General features: G+C 45.8%; 1 protein-coding gene across 4 annotated transcripts in view; it reads left to right on the top strand.

The window, feature by feature from the left end:
• FERMT2 (FERM domain containing kindlin 2) overlaps positions 1 to 15,691 on the top strand; it is a 126,182-nt gene extending 110,491 nt beyond the window's left edge. For 2 of the 4 annotated variants that reach the window (XM_089522900.1, XM_089522899.1), the window contains 4 exons: positions 6,761 to 6,781; positions 10,526 to 10,650; positions 11,410 to 11,551; positions 14,183 to 15,691. In XM_089522900.1, coding sequence (XP_089379026.1) covers positions 6,761 to 6,781; positions 10,526 to 10,650; positions 11,410 to 11,551; positions 14,183 to 14,356 — 462 coding nt within the window. In that variant the 3' untranslated portion in view covers positions 14,357 to 15,691. The remainder of the gene's footprint in view (positions 1 to 6,760; positions 6,782 to 10,525; positions 10,651 to 11,409; positions 11,552 to 14,182) is intronic. The other 2 variants (XM_089522898.1, XM_089522901.1) reach the window with 1 other exon arrangement.
• The last annotated feature ends 6,813 nt before the right edge of the window (positions 15,692 to 22,504 follow it).

Below are 22,504 nucleotides of genomic sequence, written 5' to 3'. Positions count from 1 at the left end.
TGAAATTTTTGTCCTACATTTGTCCCGGTTTGGAGCTCCTGACTTATGGCAACCCTATGTGTGTGTCAATTTTAACCCCTATGACCAAAACTACTTCAAAATGCAGCAATTTTGCTCCCATTTTCCACCTCCCCAAGACCTCTCCAGACCTTAGAATACCATGATTTTTTTTAATGAGGCAAAAACAGAAGTGACATGACATCACTTCTATTTGCATGGAGCAGTATATACAGTATTTGTGCCAATTTCCAAAGAATAGGTCTGATACATTCTTATGAAAGGGGCTTACAATAAAATATGACAGGGGATGGGGTCTGGCTAGCCAGGAAGGAGAAATGGGATTATTTTGATTTCATGAACCTTGTTATGGAAATAAATTAGAATAAAGTATAGAAATGGGATGGTAGAGGACAAAGCATAGTCCAGAGGCTGCATAACAACTCCCCCCCCCAACCATGGGGTGTTTTTTTAAAAAAAAAATCAGCCTAAAAATTGCCTACATTGCCAAACTTCCCCCAAATCTAGTGATTTGCATTGGCAAAGTAGTTTAAGGGAAGTGGACATGTGGTCAAAACAAAGCGGGAGATTAATAAATAAAAGTCTTTAAAGGACAGACCACAAGACTGTGTGTGTGTATATGTGTGTGTGTGTTATTTTGTTGCTATAGCAAGCTAACACAGTGCCACCTCACTTGGCAAAATTAGTAGCTATGCTTTACTTACTTTGCAATATTTTTGTCTTAAGTTTTGGGAAATGCAAGAAACAATTCAAATGAGGCTCATTTTGTAATGTTAAAAAAAACCCTTTCTTCTTCGTGGTCTCTGCAAATCACACAAATGGGTTTATTCTGCGCCTGCGCAGCAATCCTCGGAAACTTCTGGAATCTCCAGGCAGAAAGCAATGTATCTTTCTGCAACTTTTTGGTGGTAGCCCCGCCCACCCATATATAAGGCCCCTGGTGGCCCGCTCCTCTTCACTTCCTTCATTTCGCCGCGCTAAGCAGCTCGAGGAACTTTGCTAGCATTTCGCTTGCTCTTACATTGGAATCTCTTTGTCCATTCGTTTGGACTCTCCTTCGGCTTGACCACTTCTCTGACGTAACGGACTTCTCTTGCCATGGCCTCCTTTAGGAGGAGCACAAAATGCGGGGTTAAAATCCCCATGGCCAACGGCAATGTCCACCAGACCCTGAAGCGGGGCCGGACATTGAAGGCTGCGCTGTACGAAAAAGCTTTAAGCCAGCCTGGCGGTTCTGGAGCCTCCGGAGAGACAGGTGATACCACCTCTATGTCATCAAAAGGAAAAGGGACAACTGCTCCGACCGCAACAAGCAGCGGGCTTGCTCATCCTCGCCGCCGCCAAAACCCGGCATAAAGGGTCTCCGAGCACGGTCTCAGTGCCTCTGCTATAGTCAAGGCCAGTACCTGCTCCGCCTCCTGACATCGGGTCAATCAAGACCACGACGCCGACGCCAAAACCCGGCATAAAGGGCCTCCGAGCACGGTCTCAGTGCCTCCGCCGTAGTCGAGGCCAGTACCTGCTCCGTCTCCTGACACTGGATCAATCAAGACCCCGACGCCGACGCCAGAACCCAGCGTAAAGGGCCTCCGAGCACGGTCTCAGTGCCTCTGCCATAGTCGAGGCCAGTACCTGCTCCGTCTCCTGACACTGGGTCAATCAAGACGCCGACGCCAGAACCCGGCGTAAAGGGCCTCCGAGCACGGTCTCAATGCCTCTGCAATAGTCGAGGCCAGTACCTGCTCCGTCTCCTGACACTGGGTCGATCAAGACCCCGACGCCGACGCCAGAACCCGGCGTAACGGGCCTCTGAGCACGATGTCAGTGCCTCCACCATACTCAAGGCCAGGACCTGCTCCGTCTCCTGACACGGGGTTGATCAAGACCTGGCCTAAAGGGCCTCCGAGCATGGTCTCAGTGCCTCCACCATAGTCGAGGCCAGTACCTGCTTCGTCTCATGACATTGGGTCAATCAAGACCCCTACGCCGATGCCAAAATCCGGCGCAAAGGACCTCCGACCATGGTCTCAGTGCCTCCACCAGGATCGAGGCCAGTACCTGCTCCGTCTTCTGACATTACGTCAATTAAGACCCCGACGCCGCCTGTGCCGGCATCTTCCCGGACAGTGCTCTTGGAGCCCAGGGTCCTCCTTGTGAGCCACCTTTCTGTACTGGCAGACAGCCTGCAGATAGTTAGCATGGATTCTGAATCGGAGGGAGAACCCTCAGACTCCGATGCGCCTCTATCCCCACAGAGGTCAAGATCAAAGCCACGCTCTCCCTCTCGGGACAAATGGCACATACGTTCTCCTTCACGGAAGGGCAGGGGCTCCCTTGGTACAGAGGCTGATGAGGCTTTGGCCTATGAACGACTGACACGGTCGAGCCAGATCAGGACCCACTCGAGTCGTTCCCAGACCTTGTCTATGACCAGCCCACGGGACAGTACCTACTCCCAGTGGCACCTTCCCATCTGTGTCGTAGCATTCGTGGCCCCACACGAACACGCCTCCCCACTCAGGCCGTGGACGTCACCTAGGGGCCCGACGACTTTGACAGAGAAGACTCTCCTAAGATCACCTCTCTCGGACAAAGGATCATAGTTCGTTCCTGAGGGCCCTACACTGCCATCGCCCACCGACGATGTCAGGGCCTTTGCTGACAGGGTCATATGGATGGCTGGTGCCCTCAAGTTAGAGGTGGCCCACCCTGATGATGACGCCCTCGACCCAGTAGAAAAGACTATCTACCGATCGACAACTTCTACCGGGTCACTCTGTCCACTTCGTCCTGGCTCTCCAACCACCCTCAGCTGAATTCTGATATAGGGGAAGGAGCCCAGGCTACTTTCGCTCCTAGGACGTCTCTTCGCCAGTAGGCAAAGACATCAAGAAGCTGGATAGACTGAAAAAAAAACAAACGTTTCTTTTATTTTTTTGCCTCAGCTGCTCTTGACTTTAAGATAGCCAACTATGCAGCCTGTATGGGACCTATATACAGTTTCTGGTCGAGGGGATGGGCCCTACCATCGCTGATCTCCCAGACGATAGGAGACGCATGATGGTCACTCTGCGAAATGAGATCCATCTGATAGCAAGCCAACAGATCATTTCTGTCAAGCACACCATGGACTGTGCATCCAAGTGCTATATGGCCCATAGCCTTTCGCCGTTACGCGTGGCTTCGGGCCTCCGAACTCAACCCCCAGGCAAAGGCGGCGATTGAAGATATGCCCTTTGACAACTCGGGCCTCTTCAGTTAAGACACGTCAAAATTATTCTGGCCGACACTCCTGGTACCCCAGCTCCCAGCAGGAAGAGGTTCTAATGTGCTCCTGCACACCTCTTCGCCTCTTCTCGACGGAGTGCACACTCTTTTAGTCAAGGGCGCTACTAAACCTGTTCCCCCTTGGAGGGTTCAACGGTATTTTTTCTCCAGGTACTTCACTGTACCGAAGAGAAACTCGGGCCTCCGGCCCATAATGGACCTTCAGCCCATGAATGCCTTTATTCTGTGCAGGATGGTGAATCTTGCCTCGATTTTACCACTCCTACAGGAAGATTCCTGGTTTGTGACACTGGATTTAAAGGACGCCTGTTTTTACATTTCAGTATTGAAGGACCACTGGAGGTTCTTCCCCTTGCTGTTGCCATAGAGGCTTACCAGTACAAGGCCCTTCCCTTCAGCCTCTCTAGAACTCCACAGGCCTTCACCAAGGGCATGGCGCCCGTGGTGGCCTACCTGCTCAAAAAAGGGGATCGCAGTCTTCCCGTACCTGGACGACTGACTCTTCAGGGCATCCTCCAAAGAGACTCTCCTCGAGGACCTCCATTTGCCCCCTCGCTCCTTCTTGCCCTGGGCCTGCAGGTCAACTTTGACAAGTCTAACCAGCTCCCTACCAAGCTCATCGACTTCACAATCAAAACGTTCCTTCCAAGGTGCTCACCATCCCACAGACCGTACAGAGATCCTAGTGGCTCCAACATGACAATGTCTGCATAGGGATGCCATTCCTGCCTCCACAACTGGTCCTCTCCTTGACCACGGACGCCTCCCTGCAAGGTTGGGGCGCCCACACTCGGACCTTGCTATAAGGGACAAGTGGTCGTCCGCAGAGGCCGCTCTCCACATCAACATCTTGGAGATCCTGGCCGTGGAAAAGTCACTCAGAGCTTTTCGGATGGTTCTTTCCGATAAAGTCGTGCTTCTGCTCACAGACAACACCACCGCCGTACACTACCTCAACAAACAAGGTGGTACGAGATCAGAGACGCTACTAGCTGTCACCATCCTCATTTGGGAAGGTGCATACAGCACGGGACGCTGTTGCAGTGCATTCACCTGCCGGTGATCAAAACAACCTCGCGGACTAACTGAGCACGTCGTCCTTCACTTGCCACGTATGGAGGCTACACCCGGATGTGGTGAACCAACTTTTCGCCCACTGGGTAACCCCTCGGCTGGACCTGTTTGCTTCCCTGTCAAACGCTCACACACCGAGGTTCTGCTCTCCCACCGGAGAGCCGAGATCAGAAGGAAACGCCTTCCAGCTCAAGTGGACTCAAGGCCTACCATATGCCCCTCCTCCGTTTCCTCTGATCACAAGAGTGTTCTCGAAGATGTTGGCCGACCGGACGGACTCAATTTTAATAACTCCGTGGTGGCCCACACAACCTTGGTTCACTCGCCCCTTTACTACGACGAGCCCAAGAGTATCTCCGCTTGGAATACCGGCCCAACCTACTCTCGCTTCACGACGAGCAAGTCCACCATCCCGAGATGCAAGCTCTCCCATTGGTGGCATGGAGGATTCAGTACTGAGGGCTCTTCCACCCAGTGTACAACAAATAATTAGGGCAGCGTAGAGACCGTCTACCCAGACGGCCCATGCTTACAATGGAACAAATTCCTTGCCTTCCTACAGACCAAGGACGTTCCACCAACCCGTGTCTCCATCCCAGTGGTTCTGGACTTCTGATGACACTGACTGGAACAGGTTTCTCTTTAAGTTTTATAAAGTGTTACCTGTCTGCCATCTCCTCTCACTATTTGTTTAAGAACAAAGCCCCTTTGCTTAGAGACCCTCACATAGAAAGGTTCTTAAAGGATTCAATAACCTGCATCCACCGGCTGCGGTTCCTCCTCCGCAGTGGAGACTAGACGCCGTCCTGGCGCATCTGGTGTCTAAACCCTTTCAACCCTTAGCTACTACGGATCTGAGACTCCCTACTTTGAAGGCAGCTTTCCTAGTAGCCATCACATCAGCCTGCCGGGCTGGTGAACTGTGTCCCCTCAGGGTGGATCAACCCTTTCTCCATTTCACAAAGGCAGGGTTGTTCTCCGTACAGACATCCCCCTCTTACCTAGAGTGTTGTCTGCCTTTCACATCAATCAGGACATTGTTTTGCCGACTCTGGCTCCTAATCCGACCACAGACTCTGAACGTCAGTTTCATGTCCTGGATGTCCAGAGGGCGCTGCGTCCTACCTGGACAGAACATCTGCTTACAGACGCTCGGGGAAACTCTTGTTTGCTACTCCGAAGCCAAAAAAGGGCTGCCGGTTTCACCGCAGAGGTTCTTCAAATGGGTCGGCGACACCATCTGCCTCTGCTACGAACTGGCTGGGAAGCCCTTGCCAGGTCGGGTTAGAGCCCATGCAACTAGGGCGGTAGCCGCATCCTCAGCCTTCTTGATGGGTGATTCCCCCTTGAGGATGTGTACAAGGCTGCTGTCTGGTCCCAGCCTTTGACATTCTTCAGACGTTAAGGCTGGACGCCAGGGCCAGACAAGACGCAGGCTTTGGGAGGGCAGTGTTACTTTCTGCCATTCACTGAACCCACGGCATTGTTAATAGATACAAGGTGCTGGGTTACACTGTTTACTGATTGTTGATTTCATTGATTATGTTTGACACTCCCTCCTCCACTGACTACAGCTCACTAGTCTAAACCCATTTGTGTGATTCGCAGAGACCACGAAGAAGAAGAACAGGTTGCTCACCTGTAACTGCGTTTCTTCGAGTGGTCATCTGCGAATTCACACAAACCCGCCCATCCATCCCCTCAGTGTCTGTTCATTTGACAACGCTTGATGCCGCGCTGTTTGCGGCTCATTCGGAACTGAAGAGGAGCGGGCCACCAGGGGCCTTATATATGGGTGGGCGGGGCTACCGCCAAAAAGTTGCAGAAAGATACATTGCTTTCTGCCTGGAGATTCCAGAAGTTTCCGAGGATTGCTGCGCAGGCGCAGAATAAACCCATTTGTGTGAATTCGCAGATGACCACTCGAAGAAACACAGTTACAGGTGAGCAACCTGTTCTTCTTCTTCTTCTGCATTTTTATGTTCACTAGTTTGCTTATTTTTATTCCCCTTCCATAATTTGGTGAGTGTGGAGACTAAAAGGTTGTATAAGGAAAATTGGGATGTGTCAGAATACTGTGGACTGTTGAAAAAGAAAGTCCAAACAGTTTCTTCTTGAAAATGCAGGCCTTGCTGTGTTCACCTTTTGCTCCATTTTTCATGCTCCTTTTCATTTCTTGCTGCTTTTCTCCCCAGGGCAGCAGTATGGAAGGTCTGAGGTTCATTTGCTTGTATTTGTTTTATTTTCAATGGTTTGAAATGTTATTCTTGCTGATAATTTGCACATTTTCCTCCTTTTTCCTTGTTTACCATATTTCTGATCGCTTATTTTTTTTTTCCTTCTGCTTCCTTTTCTTTTCTTCACATTTGCCCTTCTGCAGCCAGGCTATGTAAGAGACTTGGTAAGTGACAGTAAATGTGAAATAAACAAGCACTTGGTCATTTTGTGAATAAATGTTAAAAGGACAGAGATGCACGCCAAGAATTGGAATGTTGTTTGGAGGCCTGGATGCTTTGGTGTGGTTTTTTTAATGTCACAGAATAATAAAATTAAATATCCAGCATCTCAGAAAAAATGGAGAGATGTATGTGCTGCTTTCTGTCTTTCTTTGCTTTTCTGGCACTAACATCAGGACGTTTTTCTTCACTCAGTGCATAGCTGAGTTAAAGAAGTCACTGCTACAAGGTGCGAGTTCCCTGGACATGCAGACTTTGTCATATTAAGGATGGAGCAAGCTTGTTTTCTGCTGCTCCAAAGACTAGGACATGAAGAAATGGATTCAAACTGGCTCTGGAGAGCCAGGTTCAAATCCCTGCTCAGCCACTGGAAACCCACTGGCTGACCTTTGGCAAGTTACAATCTGTTAGCCTCAGAGGATGGTAATGGCAAACCCCCTCTGAAGAAACTTGCCAAGAAAACCCTGCGATATGGCACAGAACAACAATTATTATTATTATTATTAACCTTTATTTATAAAGCGCTGTAAATTTACACAGCGCTGTACATACAATCTTTTTAATTGGACGGTTCCCTGCCCTCAAGCTTACAATCTAAAAAGACCCCACACAAAGGGAGTGGTGGTGGGGAAGGGGCCTCTCTAGTAGGATAATTCTATATAAAATACATAGCAATACAGGAAATGATTCAATAAAACAGACAACAAAAGAACAACAAAAAGCAAGTGACAATTATGCAATGCCTGGGAACGCTTCAGCTCCGTTTTGAAGCTGGTTAAAGAAGTGATGGCTCTTGTTCGCGGGGAAGAAGGTTCCAGGAGTGAGGGGCAGCGAGTGAAAAGGGGCGAATCTGGGATGGGGCAGAGGAAATCCTGGGCTGGGACAGCAGACCTTAACTACCAGAACGGAGGGCCCTGGTGGGAAGGTGAGGAGAAAGAAGGTCTGATAAGTAAGGGGGGGCCAGTCCATGGAGGGCTTTAAACGTCGACAGCAGGAGCTTGTACTGAATACAGAAAGGGAGTGGGAGCCAGTGAAGGGATGCCAACACAGGAGAGATATGGTCACAGCGGTGGGCAGATGTGATAATGCGTGCAGCTGAATGCTGGACAGAAATTAAAGGACGGAGGTGAGAAAGAGGAAGCTAAAAGCATAAAACCATTAAAAACATACAAAAGTCAACAGCCCAATGCAATTGCATATTAAAAGCTTGTTGTTGTTGTTAACTGCCCTCGAGTTTCCCAGCCTCAAAGTAACTCTGTGCATGAGACACCTCCAAGATCCCCTGTCCTCCAGTGCTCTGCAAACTCATACCTTCTAATAGAGTCTAGCCATCTGGTGCCTGCTTGAAAATAAAAGTTTCCCTGCCTAGCTTCCCTTGCAAGTGAGTTCCAGAGGATGGGAACAACCACCAAGAAGGTATCCTTACCAAGCGAGCCTCTGATGGTGGTGGGACTGAGAGAAAATCTTCTTCTTAGTGTTCTGGCAGGTCCGTATGGGGAGATACGGTCTTTCTCCTTTGGTGGTTCCTTCTCAGCCTTCAACCGTAGTGATAAAATAAACCAGCCACTTAAATTCCTAGGGAGTCTACATGTACCCTAATGATCATAGAGTCTCAGCAAGGAAAAGTTGCTATATCCAAGAAGATTCCCCATGTTTGGGGGGCACAAATGCCACCTGCTGGAACTGGGAGCATTAACTTTTTTTTGGACAGAAGAAGGAATGCAAAATTGGTTTTCTTCCCTCTGCCCCTCCCCTGCTGACTGTCAAGAGTGGACACTCACTTTGGCAGCCTGTGTGTGTACATGTGTGTGATACTACCTTTGGCTTTACATTTTTTGAACACTGCTTTTCATAATATTAACACTGTGTGCATGCACCACCAAAGAAACAATTATGTAAGACAAAATACTATATAAGGCTTTAGGACGGTCATCATGAAAAGTCATACGCCAGGGCTTGATCCATCAGCTTGTAAGTGAATTGGACAGCCTGTTTATGTATTCTATATCTGTAATGTGGACCTTTGATTACATGGACTGCTGCCAATATACATACTTGCTGCAGTTCAAGAGAGAATACTTTTTACATGCATGAATTTTTAGAGGAAAATGACCTTTATTTGTTGTTTTTTAATGTTTTCTTTTTAACTTTTTTTTATTATTACTTTTTAACTTTTGTGTGCCGTGAATGATTTTCACAATATTTGTTTTGGCTGTTATAAGCCAGCTTGAGTCCTAAACTGGGAGAAAGGCAGGATAGAAATATATTGGTATTGGTATTAGTATTATTATTTATTTATTTATTTATTTATTTCAAGGATTTTATTATTTCCTCCATGGAAGCATTTGCATCTGATGTGGAGCCTCCTGCATAAATCAGTTCAGAGTTGTGGAAGCAGAGTTATATGCATAGTGCCATTATACATGCTTGTGCATATATGTATTGCATGTGATTCTGTGTCAATGCACTTTTGGTTATGTAGTGTCACAGTCCAAGTTGCATTGGGCAACTTCCACCTTACTCTGTGACTGTAAAGTTATCCAGCATCTGGTCAGTGTAGGATCTGGGTTGAGGCTTTTTAACACTGCTGACCTAAGATATGGAGGAGGGAAACACAGAAGAGGAGCAAAGAGCCAGAAGTAGAAGCAGAAAAGGGACAGACTCTCTGGTCCCTTGAAGTTTTGCCCATATTTCATATTTGAAACCAGAGGCTACCTACACATTATTTTTTTCCACATCTGAGCTGGCAAGAAAATTGCTTGTTTTAAAAGTAGCCAAGGAGATCTGGAAAACTAGATTTCTGCCAGTCTTCTTATTTTGAGAAGAATACATTTGCTTGCTTCTAAAAGTTTGTCTTTATAATTTTCCACTCATTAGTATTTGTGCATTTCACTCCAACTTTTTTCTCTTGAAAAATAGCTGATGCTGTACTCCACCCATTTGGAGTACATATTTCTTAGTGTTAAATATTCCCCAGCCCACCATTTTTCTGTAGGAGGAAGTGAAACTGCTCCTGCATCAACCCTTGTTCTCTTCCATCAGAGAGCTGTCTCAAAGGCCTTCTTCTCTCCATCATAAATGAGGACATAGCTCTTTTGATTAGCATCTGATTTGGGAGGGGCAGGAGGAACCAGGACAGTAGTCCTCAGTTTCAAAGAGGACCAACGCAAGAGAAATAGTCAATAGTCAGTATTAAGATTTAAAAGAAAATTAAAGAGGCATTGTTGCCAATGTAAGTGTAATGTTACAACACACCACTTCTAATAATAATAATAATGTTTTATTTGTATTTTCCCGCCTCTCCAGATGGATTGAAGCGGGATTACAACTGATACATTCCATACAACAATAATTTCAATAACAATTATCTAAAATCACAATTTAAAACAGTGTAGTATCTAAAAACGTTACAATACAATATTAAAATCTCATTACATCCTGCGGTAAAGTTATCTTAAATCTCTATAGGGACATGAGGTGAAGTTTTCTTCAGATTTTTAGAGAAGATCAGGGGGGTATGCTTGCCAGAAGAGATGGGGTTTTAGTGCCTTCTTCCTGTCTCCTGTCCCTCTTCTCTACCTCTTGGTACTGCCTTCCAGTCCTTTTCCTTCTTTCAGCTATAGACAGAGGACCACAAATGCACAGCAATTGCCTCAAATCTCTTTGTGTCTCTTCCTCCAACCTTACAGATCACAGCCCGGATCTTAGAGGCCCATCAAAATGTCGCCCAAATGAGCCTCATTGAAGCCAAAATGAGATTTATACAAGCTTGGCAGTCTCTCCCAGAGTTTGGCATCACACACTTCATTGCAAGGTCTGTACGATTCACCCAGCCATCCAGCAGAAACACCCATATGTTGATCAGTATAAAATAATTGCGACAGCATGAGCTGCCCTGGTGTGCTGAAAGATGGGAATGGCCAGTTTGGGTGCACTGGATTACAGTGACTGCCCATAACCATGAAACATGAAATGGCAACCGTAAAGATCTAACCTTTCTGCTCTTAACTTGGTTACTCAGTTGTAGGCACATGGCAAAAACACCTTGCATAATCTAGTAAAGGCTAAAATATTTCCCCTTTCAAAAACCAAACTATGCAGCCTTTCCAAAATAAATCACTGGTGGTGTTTCACAACAGTTAAATTAAAACCATAAAATAAAAATGGTAAAAGAGAATATAGATCTAAATCTGAGGGCGTGAAGCTGCTCCAAAGTGCCCAGCCACTGAAGAGACAGTCTGCAGCCTCTTGAAACAATTATTTCTGAATTATGCAGCTGAACAAGAGGCTGCCTCCTCCCAATAGCTGGCCATTGATTTCCCTGCATCTCAGTATGAGGAATGACCTTATTTATAGTGAATGCAGAAACAGCCCAGAACCCCCCTCGGCTAGCAGAAGGTGACTGAGAGGGGGCCAGGGTGAAGGCTTACCTCTACAGTCAGGAGGTATACCTGGAAGACTATCTCACATGTGTGTGAGATTAAGGGATGCAAGAAATTCTCTTAGGCATTCTAAATGTGTTGGGATTTTAAGGCTGAAACACAGTGGTGTTTATAAAATGTGAACATTTCAGGTTCCAAGGGGGCAAGAAAGAGGAGCTTATTGGGATTGCCTACAACCGGCTGATACGGATGGATGCCAGCACCAGTGATGCCATCAAGACTTGGCGGTTCAGCAACATGAAACAGTGGAATGTGAACTGGGAAATAAAAATGGTAAGCAACATGTGCTCTTAAAGCTTTCTGTGCCAGTTGAGGTCTCAAAATACCATATTGCAGCTATTCCTAACCTAAGGGAAGAGGTAATAATGAAGAAAGGATCAACCTAGATGAAATAGAACCTAACCTTGCCTTGCCCAGATATGCTGGACTACAGTTATTTGGGAAGCTGTGATCTGGCACATCTGGAAACCACCAAGATGGAGAAAGCTGTACTGTTGACTCCTCTTCCTTTCTGTTTCAGTTTGTTTCAAGTCCATGTTTGTAGCCTTTCTGCACTCAATGCAATAATGGTTTTCAGTGAGTTTTCAAATAGAATCCCTGAATCTTTTCAGGCTGCTTGGGTGAAGTTCATCAGCACTTGCAGCTCTAAACTCATGTTTTACTATTCAGAGGTTTTAAAAACTTGTTCCTTGAATATCTTCACCTCTCTTCTTCATTATCCTCAGTCTATCTGTAATTGTTAAGGTATTTTAAAAAGCCAAAGTAAGGTGGTTATCAATATTTTTTTGTATTTCTGCCACTGTCTCTTTCCCTATTGAGCCAACAGAGTCATTTGTCTTGCTACTAAGAAAAACAAGTAGAGTGGTGCCCTGAATCTTGCCAAATTCATGAGAGCTGTCTTGTTTACATATAATAGAGAATGAGCTTCATAATATTACATTATTCCTAACTACCAGGGAATCAGGGTCCTGGATCTGACCCTTTGATTATGTATTCAAGACCATCTGGAAGGCAGGTTTCATGTGACCAGCCGAGGCACAATGTGCAAAGTGTTGATCTTAAGCACTTAATCACCTTGTGACTCATCCAACAGATCCAGCTTTCACTCAGTAAGAAAACTGCACAGTGGATAACCTGGTGAGCCAGCATCTGTTTACCCTACAAAATTGCCCGCCAGAGAAAGCCTTGCCCGTGATCCTTGGGCAGCTTTGTGTCTAATATTAGGACGTTCCAGATTTTGAGGGATCCATCCTGTTCCTAGCTAATATAGTATTAGTTGGCATTTCCAACTTTTTGCAGTTGTTTCTCCCTTGAAGCCATGTCCTCTAATACTTTGCTCCAGTCACTCAGTCTGTCTCAAAATTACATCACTCCAAGCCATAGAAAGTGATGCCCTGCTCCCAAGCCTCATGAGAGTTTCACAGCTGCCACTGCCACTACTAGTGAAAGGCATGGCTAAGGATTTTGCTTGCACACGCAGGTGAATAGTGGGAGAGATCACCACACAAAGCGATCAGCCAGACTGTGCAGTTTTAAGGAACCCTGAAAAGTTTCATGCAACCCTCATCTCCACCATGGTCCTAAAGGCTGATGGTCCTGCTTGTCTTTCTTGTACAGGAATACTTTGAAGGCCCCACGCTTTTCCCTCACCACCCCCCTGCAGTCCTTTTTTCCCCTCCCTGCCCCCCTGGATCTTTCCATCACCCCCAGGAAAGGCATACCACCCACTTCAGGAATTGCTGCTCTATCTAATGGAGACCTGGTGGCGCAGTGGTTAAATGCCTGTACTGCAGCCATTCACTCAAAACCACAAGGTTGCGAGTTCAAGACCAAGCTCGACTCAGGCTTGCATCCTTCCGAGGAGGGAGCTAAAATGAGTACCCAGACTGTTGGGGGCAAATTAGCTTACTTGCTGTTCACCACTATGATCTTTGGAATAGCGGTATATAAATAAAACAAATTATTATTATTATTATTATTATCTGCCTGAAGAGGAGCCCTCAGATCCATCTTAACCCTCGCTGTTATTTCCACCATCAAACAATGATGATCCCAATTCAGACCTCAATTTCTAACCCTTCCAACAGGAATTTGGAGGACTGAAAACATCCTGCACTTTTGCACATTCTCTTTTCCTCTCTTAAGCCCCTATTTTCTCTAGGCATAATTGGCCATGGCATCCAAATGGGGCAGACTTTGGTTTACATTAACTTCAGGCTGTAGCCTGAAGCAGTGATTTGAAGTGTTGTTTCTCTCTTGGGTTTTGGACGTTAGCACTAACCACTAGTTCCCTGTTTCAGATGTCATGGCAAGCTGTGGTTAGAAGAAATTTGAGTAGGGAATCAATGAGTGAGAGCAAAGGAAGAACATGGATTTGTGTCCCATTCTTAATCCTCCCAGCAGTGACTCATCTGGATTGAGCCCGCTCTATTTTGGGGATTAAAATGTTGGGTCTTGGAACTGGAAGAGCGGGGTTCAGAGCCTTCCTAGCCATGAAACTTACTTGTGGTTTCAGCTTAGCATGCTTCATGTGGTTGGTGTGATGATGGGACAGAATAATGGCCATATGCGCTGCCTGGACCTGTTTTGGGGGAGAATCAGAAGCTACATGTTGTGAATAGGAATCTTTATTTTTTTATTTCATTTTGATGCCACCTTTCTCCCAGAAAGCAACCCAAGATGGCTCACAGATACAAACAATTTAAGACTTTACAATAAAAGCTTTAAAAACAATTAAAAACCTCAAATAAAAACAATATAAAATAGCATACATTAAAAACTATAACACACACCCCCCCCATATAAAAGCCATCCCATGAATGTGTATTAAAAGCCTGCCTGAATAAAACTGTTCTTGCTTGTTTCGTCTCCTATTTTTAAAATGGTCTGGTTTTGCACTTTCAGGTGACTGTTGAATTTGCAGATGATGTCCGAGTGTCCTTCATCTGCACTGAAGTGGATTGCAAAGTGGTGCACGAGTTCATCGGTGGCTACATTTTCCTGTCAACACGTGCAAAAGACCAGAACGAAAGCTTAGACGAAGAGATGTTTTACAAACTGACCAGTGGCTGGGTGTGAGTTGGTCAGGCCCTCCTCATGTACTGACATTAAACTCAATTGCCATATTAATATTTAACTTCAAAAGCTGTTATTTGAAATATGCTGCTTAATCAAGTTAAGCTTGAAGTGTATCTTTTTTTTCCTTAAACAAAATATCATGGAGCCTTTTGCCTTAGCAGACCAGTCTGTATGTGCTCTAAACAGCCCTCCCATTGCTCTGCTAAGAACAAGGCCGCAATACGGACCGTCCCACATGTGCGCTTGTGCCTCTCTCCCTCCCCACAAGCAAAGGAGGGGCTGATCAGGTTAATATTTCTGACAGTCGTAAGCTAACCAAACCAACAAAATATTCTTAAAGCCATTTAACTATAAAGATATCCAGGGCCTAATCTATATGAAGTCTATTTATCATGTTTAATGCATGTTTTGTGAGGTTTTTAAACTAATAGATATATATATATTGTAAAGTGGACATCCCGTGTGTTCAGCGTCCTTCCTACTTTTAAGGTAGGCTTTTTGGTGTGCAATCCAGGAAGGTCTTTCGGCTGCCCCTCTTTCCCTGTTGATTTCAGTGGGGTTTGCACATGGACTCCCCTGTGCAACCTGTGGTGCTCGGTGGACAGTGTCCTTTGGCCCCTTGTGTTTTCACACTATATATCCCAGGCCCTTGCAGGAGCCTGGAGCTTTTACAGAAACAATCATGCGTGGCCTTGAAAAAAATACTCCTTCATTAACTTTTAAGTCTTTAACTTTTTTCTTTTGATAATCATTTATATATTGTGTGTCTTTGTCTCCTCCTCCTCTCCCTTTCTCTCTCTCTCTCTCAATTCTTCCATCTCTATTTTATTTTTTAACACCATATTGTATTACAAACACCTTTAGTATTCACCAGCATAGCCACTCTCTACCTAAGATATGCAAAAACTTTTCATTACAATATGAAGTAAAGGTCTATGAAGTATAAGGATTTTGTTTTTGTGTAACTAATGTAAAAAGAAAAACACAAATTTTATAAAACTGTACAGGTTTTTCTTTCTTTTTTCTTTTAAAGCTAGTTCCACAAGCCAAAGTAGGAGTTGCAATAGTATCGACTATATTGGCCTTACAGTATGTTTTTAATCTAAGTTAAAATTCCTGACTAGGTTGTAGCTGTGCCACAAAGCCCTTAATGATGAAACTCAGTTGCCTGGAGTTGGGAGTTCCCACCTCAAAAATTAACACTATAACAGCCAGGGAGACCTCAACCCACCCAATGCCAAGGCATAAACCAGTATTCAGTGTTCAGTAGTCTGTGACATAAAGACTATGTATAAATGCATTGTATTTTAAATAAAGGTCAAATCTTTTATTTAACAGCAAGTTTTCATGCCTGGTTCTTCTTGTCCTCCTTCATGAAAAGTCCTATAAGGAAGTGGCTTTGTGGGCCGTTTTTGTGCCAGGTTCAGCCACAGTCTGGGTTTGTATGTGGATGGTAGAGGGGCACATTCTTTCTTTGTCCATAAAGTTCATTTGTTGGCTAGGATGTTTCTCAGCCTTGCTCCCATGGAATTATAGGGTTGGAAGAACCCCCAAGGGCCACCCAGTCCAACCTCCTTCTGCCACGCAGGAAGACACTGTCAAAGCACCCGACAGATGGCCATCCAGCGTCTGTTTAAAAACTTCCAATGAAAGAGACTTCTCCGAGGCTGCATCTTCCATTCTTCCACTCCTCTTTGAACAGCTTATTATCAGGAAGTTCCTCCTAATGTTGAGGTGGAATCCCTTTTCCTGTAGTTTGTATCCGTTGCTCCGTGTCCTATTCTCTGCAGCAGCAGAAAACAAGCTTGCTCCATCCTTGATATGGCATCCCTTCAAATATTTAAACAGAGCTACCATGTCCCCACTTAACCTTTTCTTTTCCCAGCTAAACCTACCCAGCTCCCTAGGTTGCTCCTAATAGGGCTTAGAGGCTTCCAGACCTTTTACCGTTTTGGTTGTCCTCCTCTGGACTTCCTCCTCCTCCTTCGCAGGGTTGCTTATTACCTCCCAGTGGATCAAGGCAGAAAGAAAGAAAAACCCTGAAGAGACCAGGATGCCTGCCTATGGCCCCCTGTTCATTCTGACATGCTTCTCCATCCTCACCCCTATATCTCTGTTAGAAGATGATAGTGAGTTCTGTGGAACAAGGGCTGCTCCAGTGGCAAGCTGATGCCCCTGAAGCATTTGGCCTGGGGTATCCTTCCCAGAGGTATCCTTCCTAGAAGGACTTGTTCCAGTTCCTCTCATCAAACTGGCTTTTCTCTGTGCAAAAATGGACCACTTCCTCCTCCCAACTCACTCCAAGCTGAATTGAAATGGATGCATGTCCCTCTTCCTTGTGTGAAGGCACAACAAATGCATTCTAATCAGATTATCTGAAGTGTGCATATCAAACTGCTCCATGTTTGTTGTTTATTGTGTATTGCATTTCTAGAAAGAAAAAAGTTCTGAAATATATACAAAAGGGATTTTGGTCCATCTCTTCTTATTACAACTCTAATCTTTTGACCATAATAGTATTTGCTGGTGCTGCTTGGTCATAAGTATTCCAAAGTCAATGCTAATTGCATCTGGGGGATAAATCATGCTGTTCCACAAGCCAGACTGAAAATGTTTAGGGCTAAACATGGTCTCTGTATCCTTTCAATTGGCAAAATAATGTAATCTAGAAATAATGTTATAGGACAATTTGCAAGGATGCCTTCTAGTAGGGAGATAATCTCAGGGGGCTTCCTGTTCTCATCTGAACACACACCTGCTGGTGCCTCCAATAGAACCATGTATTCTGTGAAGAAGGCTGCCTGGCGGAACAATAACAGCAAAAACCTTCTGGAAGGGACTCAAAAGCTCTTCCCTTTAGAGATGTAGCCTCCTTCTCCTTCCTCCTCATCCATTCTCTCTGGAAGTGGCCAGGAAACCTAGGGCCCTTTGAGGAGTGACTTATGGAGCTGGGCATGTTTAGCCTGGAGAAGAGAAGGTTAAGGCGTGATGTGATAACCATATTTAAACATTTGAAGGGATGTGAAGTCAAAGGCTGTCATGGCCCGCATCCATAGTTTTTTGTGGGTTTTTTGGGCTATGTGGCTAGAACATGGCCACATAGCCCGAAAAACCCACCAAAAAACTATTTGAAGGGATGTCATTTTTTATTAAAGCAAATAACACATAAAAAACCATGCATAAAAACCTATAAACTCATATTATATATTACATACTGTACATATATAACTGTTCTATAGAAATAAACTTCCTAGTACCTCATAACCATCCTTTTTGGAGAGAATTTCTGGTGTTCTGTACTTTTATTTACATCTAGGTCTCTGCATACTTCTAATAAGATTTGATATTATTATTAATGGTGGGTTACAGACGGGCAGGGGAAGACGTCTTGAAGGTGTCTTCCCCTGAATACGGAGCCTCCAGACCGCCCGCCCCGGGGGCGTGGCTAAGGTGTATGGGGCTTCCACACTGGGGGTAGTGAAGACGCCTCACCTGGGGCCGTTTCTTACCCACAGCTTCCATACCGCCGCCTCGCAGGATGCTGCAAAGAGAGAGGCAGCTTCCGCACGGGCGGCCAAAAACGCGGCTTTTTTTTTCTTTTGCCGGCTGGCGGATGCGCAGCTGTGGCGGTCAGCACCGGCGGCAGAAAGCGTATGTGCACATTTAAAGTGCCCAGACTCCTTTAAACTTTTTCCCCTGCCCTACCCAAGAACAAAGGTGGCCTCCTGCCAGCTGGTGATCAGCTGGTGTTGGCATCCTTGTCCGCTTGCACGTTGCCAGTGTCACCAGCATCATGGATGCCTCCTCTCCTTTGGTCCCCGCGCTCTTGCTGAATCTGCAATGCACAGCCACAGCTGTCACTGCTGCCACCACTGCCACCGCTGTCCCCCTGCCATCCCCCATCACCTCCCTTGTACATATGTAAATATTTAAAGTTTTAGCGTTTTTTTATTGTTAGGTGAAAATGGCGCAGGAATGTGTGTAGGGGTTCACTTTAAATTCCAAACTTTCCACAATTCTAGCAGCGCATGCGTACATGTTGCTCTAGGGTTAGGGTTACGAGCATTAAAATAGAGTGCAGCTGTGCTGCAGCTTCCACATCTGCATGGCATCTGAAGCTCTAATTAGAGCCTCGGTGCAAACTGCGCATGTTCCAGGACCCCGACTCATTATGCGACGCAGCTGACTCGGAGCCTTTAAATGGGCAACTTAAATTAGCAGCATAACAATTCTGGCGTACCGGTGCAGCAGCTTACAGACGGAGATGCGCAGCTGCACAGTATATAGAAACGAAGCGGTAAAAAAGCGGCACCTTTTTAATGCCGCTTCTTCCCGCTTGGGGCGTGCAGGCGGCGTGCTCATGGCGGCATTCAGGTAAGGGCTGTCTAAAGGCTATACCTTCATGACGTCATGAGCACACCCCTTTTTGCCCGTCTGTAACCCGCCTCTGTTTTATTAATTCTAATAATTGATTACATTTTCACTAGTGAAGGGATCTCATATTGAGGATGGATCAAGCTTGTTTTCTGCAGCTCCAGAGAGTAGAACACAGAGCAGTGGATTCAAACTACATGAAAAGAGATTCCACCTCAACATTAGGAAGAACTTCCTGACAGTAAGAGCTGTTTCACATTGAAAGGCGCTCCCTCGGAGGGTGGTAGAGTCTCCTTTGGAGGTCTTTAAACAGAGGCTGGATGGCCATCTCTTGGGGGTGTTTTGGTTATGAGTCCCTGCATGGCAGAATGGGGTTGGACTGGAGGCGCTTGTGCTCTCTTTCAACTCTATAATTCTAGCCAGAGACACCAGCGGACCTCGTATGGGTGGCCTTCCCAAGAATGTGTCCCTTGCTGTCTGTGGTCAGCTTGCCCCACATTAACAGGAGAGGCAGCAGAACATGGTGTGGATTCCTGGTGGGAATTGGCAGCAAAAATGGCTTCCCCCATGTTGTAGGAGTGTTTGTGTGTGTGTGGGGGGGGGGGGGGGTGCATTATTGCATACATTCTTCACCCTCCACTGGAGGAAAGATTATTATTTCTGAAAAGCACTGTCCTGCTTCCCATGGCCCTTTGTTGACCCTCCTTCCTCTTCACAGCTAATTCCCACACTGACTTCAGAAGTTTCAGCCCTCTTCCGCTCACTGTTCTTGTGCGTCGCCTTGATCTATCCGTGGGCAGTCGCTTTCAGCAGCTCCCAAAGAAAACCCCTTGCTTAATTATGAGACGCTAACTGGGCCGGACGACAGCCTTGATCTCTACAGCGTCTGCTTGAAGGGATGATGGGAACAGAGGCTAAGCCACAAGCTATGGTGCCGAGATGGTGGTACATATAAAGACAATCCCAGTATTGCCATAAGAAGAGTCTATACTGGATTGGATTAATGGCCTCTCTAGGATAGCGGTCTGTTCCCAAAGGGGCCAACCAGCTGCTTCAAGCAAACATGCTTGCCAGACACAATTTGACATTCACAGGAAGCTCCCTTCTTCACCAAGTTTGATCACTGGTGCCATTTCTACTCCGGTTGGTGCCTTCCAAACTCTCAGGCAGAAGAGCATTTTCCAGTCATGCTACTATCTGAGATAGATTTAGAATCATAGAGTTGGAAGAGACCCCAAGGGCCATCCAGTCCAACCCCATTCTGCCATGCAGGAACTCTCAATCAAAGCACCACCAAAAGCTGGCCATCAAGCCTCTGTTTAAAAACCTCCAAAGGAGGAGACTCCACCATTCTCCAAGGGAGCGTCTTCCAAGGATGAACAGCCCTTACTGTCCAGAAAGAGCTTGCTCCATCCTCAATATGACATCCTTCAGATGTTTAAACACAGCTGTCATATCACCTCTTAACCTTCTCTTCTCTAGGCTAAACATAACCAGCTGTCTTTCCAGACCTTTCCCCATTTTGGTCAACCTCCTCAGGACATGCTCCATCTTGTCAATGTCCTTTTTGAATTGTAGTGCCCAGAACTGGACACTGTATTCCAAGTGAAACCTGACCCAATCAGAATAGAGTGGTACTATTACTTCCCTTGATCTAGACACTATAGACACTATACTTCTATTGATGCAACCTACAATTGCATTGGCCTTTTTAACTGTTGCATTACATTGTTGACTCATTTCAACTTGGGGTCTCCTAGGACTCCCAGATTTCTTTCACATGTAGTGTTGTCAATCCAGGTGTCCCCCATCATATATCTATGCATTTCATTTTTTCTGCCTAAGTGCAGTACCTTACATTTCTCCTTGTTCACATTCATTTTGTTAGTTTTGGCCCAGTTTTCCAATCTATCTAATCTGATTGGAATATTCTACCGGCCATTGGCTCTGCTCTTCATAGCCAAAAGGGCTGCTTATAGAAACACCTACTTCACTTCATGCTTCCCAGCAGGCACTCTAATTCAGGACCGTTTGGTTTGCTACTTGTATTCAGATCACAGGAGACTGTCAGAAGGCATCAGAGCGTGCGGCCATGCTGCTGAGGGATTCTGGGAGTGATAGTCCCTGAAAGTAACTTCCAAGCTCTGGGTTCTGCACATCTGACCACTGTGGCAGCTTAGTTGCATTGATGTTGCTACTACAGACATCTTCTAAACCCTTGTAGGGGAATGAATGCAACTTGAAATGAAGGATTTGAGATAGCCACGTAAGTTGAACATCTGGTGCTGTCGAGGGAATCCAGAAGCTTAAACATTTTAGTAATGTAATACCCCACAGATGGCATATTCAGGCAACATTTGTGTCTGTGGAGGGAGGGAAGATCTTATAGATTTGTGAAGGTTTGATTCACATGCACTCAGGCAGTTGAACCACAGACATTTGGACACATGCTCCACAGTGCAGAAATAACTTAAGAGACCTCCTTTTCCAACAAGTCTGGGTATATTCTGAGCACCACCGGCTGCTAGAGAGAGGTTTCAGTGCCACAGTCCCCATAGCATCACAGTACAGGAAGATACGGTGGGTCACACATTAACACCACAGAGCGGAGGGAAGCAGCCACCCGACCTCTCATGGCATGGAATCCCATGTTTATAGGTTGCAACATAATTCGGTCATGAAGACCTTTCACCACTTGCGCAAAGCCCTTCATCAGCGCCCAGAGATCCAGGCCAGGCTATTTTGGCAGCACAGGGATGCGGCTTCCATTCATCCTGTGCCAGGAGTGACATATCTCAGCTTCCACGGACATTAGCTATCAAAGATACAGCTATTTCCTGTCCATAGAGGAACGGTTGTTGAGCAAAGTGCTGCCAGGAGAAAGTCTGTGTGTGTTATGTACATGCATGCATGTATGCATGAACACAGGTGACTAAGAACAGAGCTTTGCTCTTGAAATGAGGTGCCATCTCACATCTCAGCTGGACCACCAAACTCTTGAGTATGCAGAGCCAGCTAGATGGGTCACTTGAGAATATGGGGGAGACGCCCTCTCCCTAGGCTCAGAGCCATATGTTTGGTGTTCTTGGTGTTGTCCATGTCTTACTTTCATGAATCCTGGTGGTAACCTTGGAGAATATATGTGAGTTTTCTCCCCAAGAGTACAGGCTCTGGACAGCACCTGGCTTGGACATCTCCTGGGAATTCCCTTGAGATGTTTGAGCATCGGACTATTACTCTGGAGAGCAGAGTTCAAATCCCAGGTCGGCCGCATAACCCATCGGGAGACCTTGGGCAAGTCCCATTTTCTCAGCTTCAGAGGATGGCAATGGCAAACCCCCTGTGAAAAAACTTGCCAAGAAAACCCCATGATAGGTTCATCCTAGGGTTGCCATAAATGAGAAATAACTGGAAGGCACACAACAACAAATGCTGTCTTTCATAACGGAAGAAGGAGATATAAATAATTACAGTACTAACGAAACCATCTTTAATTCTGGATGTATTTAAATGGGCTGTGCTTTTTCAGGGGCAAAGGAATACATTCTGCACATGTGCAAAAAGCTAGTGCATGCTTCAAGATGGAAACATGGCTCATAGGAAATTGTTTCATGAATTTGCTCTTGTCAGTAGAACAAACTGCTCCAGCGCTTCCTCTGGTGTCTATCTGTGCATAGTCACAATGGCTCTGTGCAAAAATATCAAGGTTCAGAAACTGTCTTGCTCTGAAAGCCAGTTTGGGAGGAGTAACAAATCATAGGAAGGAGCCGTTGT

The sequence above is a fragment of the Sceloporus occidentalis genome, unplaced genomic scaffold (assembly GCF_023333645.1).
Source record: "Sceloporus occidentalis isolate IW3139 unplaced genomic scaffold, rSceOcc1.0.p SCAF_4, whole genome shotgun sequence".
NCBI lineage: Eukaryota > Metazoa > Chordata > Lepidosauria > Squamata > Phrynosomatidae > Sceloporus > Sceloporus occidentalis.
This window is presented reverse-complemented; position numbering and strand designations above follow the sequence as displayed.